Source organism: Macrobrachium rosenbergii, chromosome 14 (assembly GCF_040412425.1).
Source record: "Macrobrachium rosenbergii isolate ZJJX-2024 chromosome 14, ASM4041242v1, whole genome shotgun sequence".
In the NCBI taxonomy this organism is placed as follows: Eukaryota; Metazoa; Arthropoda; class Malacostraca; order Decapoda; family Palaemonidae; genus Macrobrachium; species Macrobrachium rosenbergii.
This window is the reverse complement of record NC_089754.1, coordinates 54376220-54387362: the sequence shown is the minus strand read 5'-3', so window position 1 is coordinate 54387362 and position 11143 is coordinate 54376220. Positions and strand designations below refer to the sequence as shown.

Sequence of the window (11143 nt, the reverse complement as noted above, 5' to 3'; positions counted from 1 at the left end):
TCTGGGTCCCTAAATATTATCGTTTGTGGATGCTCTCTCCACAGCTCTAGACTGTGGCCACATAATTTTAGTCATTTGATTAAAAATCTTGCTACTTTCATGTACATACACACACACACACACACACACACACACACACACACACACACATATATATATATATATATATATATATATATATATATATATATATCATCACTTTATCCTTGGCAGTTTTCATGGGGTTTTCGTAAATGAAGTTGTGCAGCAGTACTGTTTTTTTTTTTTTAGTTTTCTGAAAAGAAAACTATTGAGCCGGCGTTGTCTGTCCGCCCTCAGATCTTAAAAACTGCTGAGGCTAGAGGGCTGCAAGTTGGTATGTTGATCATCCACCGTCCAGCCATCAAACATACCAAATTGCAGCCCTCTAGCCTCAGTAGTTGTTGCTTTATTTAATGTTAAAGTTAGCCATAATCGTGCGTCTGGCAACGATATAGTCTAAGCCAACCACCTGGCCGTGGTTAAAGTTTCATGGGCCGTGGTTCATACAGCATTATACCGAGACCACCGAAAGATAGATCTATTTTCGGTGGCCTTGATTATACTATCGGTAAACGATATTTGAAATACTTTTTCTGTATACTTCTTCTTCTTTTTCTTTTAACGTGCTTTTTTCCCACTTTTTCTGTATACTGTATTCTCTAAAAGATATATATATATATATATATATATATATATATATATATATATATATATATATATATATATATATATATATATGTGTGTGTGTGTGTGTGTGTGTGTGTGTATACATACATATACACACAAACATGAATACACACACACACACATATATATATATATATATATATATATATATATATATATATATATATATATATATATATATATATGTGTGTGTGTGTGTATATGTATGTATTTGAAATTTTTATCAGACCTCGATTTACATACGCAATCATAAAGCTACAAATGTCGTTTAACATCCAATTCACGCTATTCGGGAATATCCCCGATAGTGAATTACCACCGCAGGGGAATTTTTAAGTGACAAATGTATCGGTACCTTCCAACGACTCCGGGGACTCCAACTCTCCGGGGAATCCCCAGGAATCCCCGAAGACAGAAGCAGCACCAAAAGCATCTTCCTCGGAGCCCAAAATGCCTCCGGAATCCTGACACTCGCCTGTGACGGTTTTGGAAACTGGGCATAGAGCAAAGACAGTCAATCTGTATACCAAACTAAAGATGTTTCTGAGTATGCTTAACTTTGTGCTTCTACAATGCTTTGGCTCTGGGGTCAAATTCCCCAGTGAGAAAATCTTTTATATTAGTCTTGTTATGCTATTCACTGAAGTATTTATACTTCGTGAACTTTGCATGAAATTGGTTCAATTCTTCATCGATTTTATGGCTCTGGACACTTCTGAGTGTTCGGAGGAGACCCAATTGTTAAGGACGACGATTTCAAGAACGACACTTCAAACTGCGAAGATAAATCTGACTGCGAAGTAGACGAATTTTCAGATACTGAAGAAGACGAAATTTCAGATTGCGAAGAAATACCTCATTTGATCTGTCATAAAACAGAGGAAGTACTTAATAAAAATGAAAACATCTTATGGCTTGAGATAGAGAACGCCAAGAAAGCTCTAATGGTAGAACAATTAAGGAAGAAGGTGGACGACATGACCAAAAATGGAATACAGATGGAACAAAACTTGAAAGCCCTGGAACGCCTCAGTCAACAAAAGGATAATCAAATTTCCTCAATGGCTGCCGAAATGGAAACAATGAAAAACGAAATAACACAAAAGGCAAAAGAGACGGAGAAATTAGTCAAGGAGAACGAAGACAAAGACTCCACGATAATGATTTTGGAAAGCACGATCTCAGTTCTCGAAATGGAGAAAGAGACGCTGCATCACGACCTGAAGGAAATGGAAGAAGACAGACATGCGACGGAGGTCCAACTAAGAAGGCTGAACGATGACTTGAAAGGCCTTCGAGAAGAAAACAAAAGGACACAAAATCGCTTCGAAAGTCTGCAGAAGGAGAACGTTGATAAAACCTCAAGAATTATTGGTTTACAAGACCAATTGGAAGTTCTTGCCATCCAGAAACGGAGAGCTGAGGAAAATTTGCAACAGCTCGCGGAATGTCAAGCAGAAATAGTACAGAGCAAGAATGAACTAGAAAACCTCAAAGCACAGAACCTGCTGAAAGATAGAGAGATCCTCCGACTGGAGAATGAAAACTCTCTAAAGCAGAATGAGGTAATTGGTCTATTGAAAAGAATTAAGATTGCTGAAGCAGAAAAAGCGAATGAAAATTTGAATGCAATGACGAAGAGGACAGTCCGACTGGAATTCGAACTGGCAGACACCAAGGAGGAGTTGGAGACGATTGAGTTTGAGAAGATGGAGGCAATCGTCGAAATTGAAAGACTCCAGCAAGAGAACTTGGACAAGGACACGAAGATCAGATCCTTGGAAGCGAAATTAAGTGTTTTTAAAGAAAAAAAGGAAAATGAAACATCGATGGAACGCAATCTGATAACTAAGGAAATGCTCAAAAGCAAGAGGAATGTGGTTAGATTGGAAACGATATTAGAAGAGTCTGTACCAGAAAGGAAAGTCGAAAAGAAAAGGGCTCTGGATAAAACTCGATGTCTGAGGAAACCTCAGATCGATTGTAAAGCCCTCTACCGACGACTGGACGCCATTGAGGAAGGACTAAATGAAATGAGAGCATCAGAACAGCATTCGGCTGCCACCAAGAGACCCTCGAATAGAAATGAACTGCATCAGAAGATGAGACTGGAATCTGCAGCCAGGCTCCGAAAACTGGAGCAAGAATCTAAATTTGTAAAAAATCTCTATAAGATAAACTCTGTCACTTAAGGACCTGCAGTTTTAGGACGACGAATGGCCTGCTTGCAGAAGACGGAAGACAGGACATCTGTGATGTTGGAACAGAAGGAACCTGAGTTTTGTGATGGACATCGTTCCTGGATACAACTGCGGAAGCATCTCTGCGCGATGGAGAGACTACAGCGACTGGTGGGAGTGGCGGCAAGTGCCCGAAGAATGGACTGCAGTGCACCCCTTATCATGCCACATGATACCCCTCCAACGGGGTATTAATGCCCAATCACATATGCTTGTAAGGCAACCACTGGCGCGGCGTAAAAACCCGTAAGTTTCATGCCTTGCTTCATATGTGAACTGGGTTATGCATTGCATAACCAGTTTTGCATATACTAACCGTGGCAACCTCTGGCGCGGCGTAAAAACCCGTAAGTTTAATGCCATTTATATATGCAAAATGGGTTATGCAAAGCACATTGGATCAAATTCTTGCATATACTACAGTGGCAACCTCTGGCGCGGCGTAAGAACCCGTAAGTTTAATGCCTTTTACATATGCAAAATATTTGGTCCCATTGTGGCAGGGGCACTAAGTCATCGAAGGGCGCACCGTCAGGAATAGCTGAAATTCACCATCGTGCGATTTGGAGATTGGAAGCTTCCTGTCTGTAGCAGAGAAGTGATTGGAGCAGAGAAATGGCTATGAAGAAATTACCTGTTTTCCGTCAATGGCAGAGAAATGATCTGGAGGTTCTTCACTGACTGACTGGCAGGCGTCTCATGATGTAGGGTCATATGACTGAGGATTCCATCTCTCTTGGCTAGCTGATGGAGCTGAGAATGGGGAAGGGTCCACCCCTGGCAAAAATAAACCCCCATTCAATGATGCTCTGTTGGCGAGGATGCCCCAGGGGTGAGATCAATTAAGATCGGTAAAGGCCCAAAAATATATATATATCACACTACCACAAGTGCAAAATAAGAGACGAGGCGTAGGTCGTGACCGGTTTCGACTTTATTTCCAAGCCACTGACGAACGACTCATACAGAATAGAAGAAATCACAAATATATATACTACAGGAACAGTACTGATGAACGTGCACAAGCATTAGAGACTACATATCCACCTACAGGCCGGTATCGAGGCAGGAGTGGCCTTTAAAACTCATTTGGCTAAAAATCACAGTATACTCTCAGGAGATAATACTGATAAACATATCGACAATAGGCGACCTCAGATCCACACCTGTCAGGTGTGGATCTGTTTTCGCCTATGGTCGGTATGTTTACCAGAATTGTCCCCTGAGTGTATATTGTGATTTTTAGCCAAATGAGTTTTGAAGGCCTCTCCTACCTTGACACTGTCCTGTGGGTGGATATGTAGTCTCTAACGTTGTGCATGTTCGTCAGCACTGTTCCTGTAGTATATATATTTGTGACTTCTAATACTCTGTATCAGTCCTTCGTCAATGGCTTGAAAATAAAGTCGAAACCGGTTAGGACCTACACTGCATCTCTTATTTTTCACTGGTGGTAATGTGTGATAAATGAATTGCGTACAAAAATTATTATAATCATATATATATATATATATATATATATATATATATAGAGAGAGAGAGAGAGAGAGAGAGAGAGAGAGAGAGAGAGAGAGAGAGAGAGAGAGAGAAGAAGAAAAAGAAGAAGAAGAATTATTCAAAATTATACCAGCCGCTGGGCATAACCAGCTCTCCACGGAATCCCCAGGAATCCCCGAAGACAGAAGCAGCACCAAAAGCATCTTCCTCGGAGCCCAAAATGCCTCCGGAATCCTGACACTCGCCTGTGACGGTTTTGGAAACTGGGCATAGAGCAAAGACAGTCAATCTGTATACCAAACTAAAGATGTTTCTGAGTATGCTTAACTTTGTGCTTCTACAATGCTTTGGCTCTGGGGTCAAATTCCCCAGTGAGAAAATCTTTTATATTAGTCTTGTTATGCTATTCACTGAAGTATTTATACTTCGTGAACTTTGCATGAAATTGGTTCAATTCTTCATCGATTTTATGGCTCTGGACACTTCTGAGTGTTCGGAGGAGACCCGAATTGTTAAGGACGACGATTTCAAGAACGACACTTCAAACTGCGAAGATAAATCTGACTGCGAAGTAGACGAATTTTCAGATACTGAAGAAGACGAAATTTCAGATTGCGAAGAAATACCTCATTTGATCTGTCATAAAACAGAGGAAGTACTTAATAAAAATGAAAACATCTTATGGCTTGAGATAGAGAACGCCAAGAAAGCTCTAATGGTAGAACAATTAAGGAAGAAGGTGGACGACATGACCAAAAATGGAATACAGATGGAACAAAACTTGAAAGCCCTGGAACGCCTCAGTCAACAAAAGAATAATCAAATTTCCTCAATGGCTGCCGAAATGGAAACAATGAAAAACGAAATAACACAAAAGGCAAAAGAGACGGAGAAATTAGTCAAGGAGAACGAAGACAAAGACTCCACGATAATGATTTTGGAAAGCACGATCTCAGTTCTCGAAATGGAGAAAGAGACGCTGCATCACGACCTGAAGGAAATGGAAGAAGACAGACATGCGACGGAGGTCCAACTAAGAAGGCTGAACGATGACTTGAAAGGCCTTCGAGAAGAAAACAAAAGGACACAAAATCGCTTCGAAAGTCTGCAGAAGGAGAACGTTGATAAAACCTCAAGAATTATTGGTTTACAAGACCAATTGGAAGTTCTTGCCATCCAGAAACGGAGAGCTGAGGAAAATTTGCAACAGCTCGCGGAATGTCAAGCAGAAATAGCACAGAGCAAGAATGAACTAGAAAACCTCAAAGCACAGAACCTGCTGAAAGATAGAGAGATCCTCCGACTGGAGAATGAAAACTCTCTAAAGCAGAAGGAGGTAATTGGTCTATTGAAAAGAATTAAGATTGCTGAAGCAGAAAAAGCGAATGAAAACTTGAATGCAATGACGAAGAGGACAGTCCGACTGGAATTCGAACTGGCAGACACCAAGGAGGAGTTGGAGACGATTGAGTTCGAGAAGATGGAGGCAATCGTCGAAATTGAAAGACTCCAACAAGAGAACTTGGACAAGGACACGAAGATCAGATCCTTGGAAGCGAAATTAAGCGTTCTTAAAGAAAAAAAGGAGAACGAAACATTGATGGAACGCAATCTGATAACTAAGGAAATGCTCAAAAGAAAGAGGAATGTGGTTAAATTGGAAACGATATTAGAAGAGTCTGTACCAGAAAGGAAAGTCGAAAAGAAAAGGGCTCTGGATAAAACTCGATGTCTGAGGAAACCTCAGATCGATTGTAAAGCCCTCTACCGACGACTGGACGCCATTGAGGAAGGACTAAATGAAATGAGGGCATCGGAACAGCATTCGGCTGCCACCAAGAGACCCTCGAATAGAGATGAACTGCATCAGAAGATGAGACTGGAATCTGCAGCCAGGCTCCGAAAACTGGAGCAAGAATCTAAATTTGTAAAAAATCTCTATAAGATAAACTCTGTCACTTAAGGACCTGCAGTTTTAGGACGACGAATGGCCTGTTTGCAGAAGACGGAAGACAGGACATCTGTGATGTTGGAACAGAAGGAACCTGAGTTTTGTGATGGACATCGTTCCTGGATACAACTGCGGAAGCATCTCTGCGCGATGGAGAGACTACAGCGACTGGTGGGAGTGGCGGCAAGTGCCCGAAGAATGGACTGCAGTGCACCCCTTATCATGCCACATGATACCCCTCCAACGGGGTATTAATGCCCAATCACATATGCTTGTAAGGCAACCACTGGCGCGGCGTAAAAACCCGTAAGTTTCATGCCTTGCTTCATATGTGAACTGGGTTATGCATTGCATAACCAGTTTTGCATATACTAACCGTGGCAACCTCTGGCGCGGCGTAAAAACCCGTAAGTTTAATGCCATTTATATATGCAAAATGGGTTATGCAAAGCACATTGGATCAAATTCTTGCATATACTACAGTGGCAACCTCTGGCGCGGCGTAAGAACCCGTAAGTTTAATGCCTTTTACATATGCAAAATATTTGGTCCCATTGTGGCAGGGCACTAAGTCATCGAAGGGCGCACCGTCAGGAATAGCTGAAATTCACCATCGTGCGATTTGGAGATTGGAAGCTTCCTGTCTGTAGCAGAGAAGTGATTGGAGCAGAGAAATGGCTATGAAGAAATCACCTGTTTTCCGTCAATGGCAGAGGAATGATCTGGAGGTTCTTCACTGACTGACTGGCTGGCGTCTCATGATGTAGGGTCATATGACTGAGGATTCCATCTCTCTTGGCTAGCTGATGGAGCTGAGAATGGGGAAGGGTCCACCCCTGGCAAAAATAAACCCCCATTCAATGATGCTCTGTTGGCGAGGATGCCCCAGGGGTGAGATCGCCTACGATCGGTAAAGGCCCACAAATATATATATATATATATATATATATATATATATATATATATATATATATATATATATATATATATATATATATATATATATATATATATATATATATATATATATATATATATATATATATATATATATATATATAGATAGATAGATAGATAGATAGATAGATAGATAGATAGATAAATAGATAGATATGTATAATATATAAATAATATATATATACTATATAATATATATATATATATATTATAATATATATATATATATATATATATATATATATATATATATATATATATATAAATATGCGTGTGTGTGTGTGTGTGTGCCCGTGTGTGTGTGTGTGAATGGACACACACGCACATTTATATATAGTATGTATGTATACCACACACAGACACACACTCACACACACACACACACACACACATACACACATATATATATATATATATATATATATATATATATATATATATATATATATATATATATATGTACACCTATTAAATATGCAAATAATACTATAACTTCCTTTTAACACAACCTGACGTGTGCTAAACACCTGAACTTTCGCTCTTCCTGGTATCAATAGGATTAACTCAGCAACAGACTAAGTTAGAAGATACATTAAAAGATTATCAGGAAGAATCTCAGTGATCCATGGAGCGTCAACGAGGTGGCGTGTTGCGAGATATGGCTCTAACTTCTATATGTTTTTTTTTTTTTTTACGTTACGACAGAAAGTTACAAGGAAGACAAATGAATAATTAGATAAAAAGAAAACAGACAAATCTCCCCGTGAGAACTTCTTAAAGAGCTAGAACTCAGGGATGGATAAAGAACATCGTCCATTTTCACCCTCAGAATACTCGTTCCTGGCCGTCAACGCGATGGGGTCAGGTGTTTCAATATCACTGAAGCCAGGACCCGTGGCCCACTAAACTAGGCCACCAATACAGATGGACAATTTACGAATATTGGTCACTAAAATTTGGCGTAGGGTATCCTGGGGTAATTCTAAATCGTCTTGTTTATCCTGTTGTAATAAAATAAAGTATCATCTTGATTTCTCTGTAAGAGGATTTAGTTTTTAGTTTTCTGAATAGAAAACTAATGGGTGCTACTATAGTATGACATCTACCGGGCTATTTGCGGTACTGCATCCGTTTCAATTACCATCTCTAGCATGTCCTAGAAGATGTTGGTTTTTCCCGATATTCTTTTCACGATTCTGTACTGAATCTTATGACGTTCTTCCTTTTCTCATTCCACTTTTCTCCCTCAGGTTTCTAAGTTGGGAAAGAGAAAAAGGGATTATCACACTTTCAAATTGTACGTAGCAATTCGCAGCTTTCCAAAGGTTTCTTTAAAGACTGACAGGTGGCACAGTTATCGTAAATTATTTTCAAGAAGAAGAATTAGAAACTAAACCTAGGATACTCACTTTTCGTATTAAAGTACTGTATTCTTAGAATATAAAATCGTAAATAAACTAAATTAAATCACAATTATTGATATTAAATAGACATTTAACAACTAATTTCACTATAATAGAGGAAATTTTTCCTTATAATCATAAATTATAATTAAGAAATAATTTAAAAAGATGATATCCCTTCGACACCAAGTCATTATTTTGTTGACACTTGACAATTAAGTTTTGATATACCCTATAGTGATATTCGAATTCGACTCAAAATTTGTTATCCCTATTTCCTCGTTGAATACTGCTATACTCGGCAGTATGTAGTGTGTCCTGGCCCTTAACCTGGCAAATAATGTGTGAGTATTCCCTTCTTAATTGCTGGCTAAGGCTGATTTCACTATAAGGCCAAGGCCAGGATAGTTATTGCCTTTACGAACTTATGTCGCGTAGATCAGATTTCTCTCAGCCTGTTCCATCAGTTCACGACTAATTTATGCATGAATTAAATATCCAACCGACCGTATGCCCCATTTTTTTAATAACTTTGATGTTTGGTTGAAGGGATAAATAAAGGATATGCTAGGTAGTGATGCTAAACTAGCCTAACCGAAACGGTATGTAGTGACGTTAAATTATTCATAAAGCAATTCAAGTTACACTTGCTTGAATTTTGCATTGAAATTTCGTTTATGCCAATGGAAATGCCGCGTTAACTCCTTAGTCTATCCTTCTAACCTTGAAATAAGGTTTTTAAATGGGATAAGTGAGTGGAAGGGGGTATTTCTAAACAAAAGCTCTGCACGGACTATTACCTTGGAGATTGGGTTTTCCTATACTTTTAGTGTTGCTGATGAAGGAGGTGGTGTTGTTTATTGGTGGTCAATTATTATTAACCTCACATCTCTATCGGGGACCCTTTGGGACTGGGGCTGTGGGTTTTGGGTGGGGTAAAAGATAGGGAGAGAGAACGGACATGTTATTGTTATGGTTGCCACCCTGGAAGGATTCCGTGCATGTGCTAGGTATGTGGGAGCCATATGTTCAATAAGGGATTGGCTAAGGAAACCTATTATAAAAGAAACAATGCTAACCTACCTTAACCTAACCTAACAGGCCCTGTTACTCAGATGGGGGCTCTGCCTCCTGGACCCCAGGTGAAGGAAACTCCACTTTTTACCAGAATTCCCCCTTTATTGCTGCCCATGTGCGATTGCATTCCAGGATGGCCAGCATACAATAACATATCAGTTCTGAGGTTAATTACAGGTTAAATGCAGTCGACTGCCAAAAAATAACATTAAGTTCTTGGTAAGCAACCAAAATAATATAGAAAAACCTCAATTTCCAAGGTAATAAGCCATGCAGAGTTATACTATAGTTCTACCTAATTGAATTTTGCATTGAAATTTTGTTTAGACCAGTGGAAATTTTTTTGTTTCGAACAATCCGTTTTTGACATTCCATGACGTCGGAAATACCTTGTTAACCCCTTATCCCCGCCAACCCAAAAACCAAGGTTTTTAGGTGGGATAAGTGAAAGAGTAATAATGTGAAAATGGCAATGACTTGGATATAACCCATAGCTTAGTACCATAAATTAGGCTTTAGAGTGAAATGCAGAGATGCATCCTAACCTAACCTAACCTTGGGACCGGTCCTACTGCACCAAGAGGGATGAACCTTACCTGGAGTACTGGCAGTGGTATAGGCTCTACAAGGATACTTCCTTCTTTCAACATCATAAAATTATATAACATTTCCTTTGTCAGTAGTCACCAGTTCTAGATGGGAAATGATAGATATAGGGGGTAGCTGGGGGGAGTTCGGGTCGTTTTGGCTGTAAGTCATTTAGGCTGTAAGCACGTTTACGTGCAAAATGGGCGCCATGTTTAGTACCAGCCTCTAGGGGATGTAGGTGTAAAACATAAAATAATGATGATAAATACGATAAATATAACGGTAAAACCATGAACATAACCTCTTACGTTGTTTTGGGTGTTACAGCCTAAATAACTTACGGCTGAAATGACCAGGACTGGCTGGGGGGCAGGGCAGTTACTTAAAGGATTTCTGACAAACATTTTTGTCAAAAGTATTTTAAACACCTTTTAAGGTGTTTAGAATAATTTTGACTATAATTCAGTGTTATCAGCGGTTTATAAATCTCACTTTTACATGACCTAAAATGAACTTACTTGACATCATTATCTGAGTAATCACAGTGAAGAATATAAAGAAAAATCACATTTTATAAGGTGAGGATAAAATAATTTTCTTGAGTGTAAATCTTGGTTCTGTATTTTGAGTGTAAATCTTCAAGAGAGGCAGGTTCTGTAATTTTTGTTAAAAAGAAATGGATGTTACAGACTAAATACACACACAAACAGAACAAACCACTA

The 11143-nt window shown here is 39.2% G+C and overlaps 2 protein-coding genes across 2 annotated transcripts; both read left to right on the top strand.

The window, feature by feature from the left end:
- The first annotated feature begins 1652 nt into the window (after nucleotides 1-1652).
- On the top strand, nucleotides 1653-2900 carry LOC136845552 (myosin heavy chain, clone 203-like). Its single transcript, XM_067115733.1, has one exon. It carries the CDS (start codon nucleotides 1653-1655, stop codon nucleotides 2898-2900), a length of 1248 nt encoding a protein of 415 aa, XP_066971834.1.
- A 1424-nt stretch (nucleotides 2901-4324) lies between these two features.
- Nucleotides 4325-6946, top strand: LOC136845627 (early endosome antigen 1-like). Its single transcript, XM_067115785.1, has one exon. It carries the CDS (start codon nucleotides 4753-4755, stop codon nucleotides 6406-6408), a length of 1656 nt encoding a protein of 551 aa, XP_066971886.1. The 5' UTR covers nucleotides 4325-4752; the 3' UTR covers nucleotides 6409-6946.
- Nucleotides 6947-11143: the final 4197 nt, after the last annotated feature.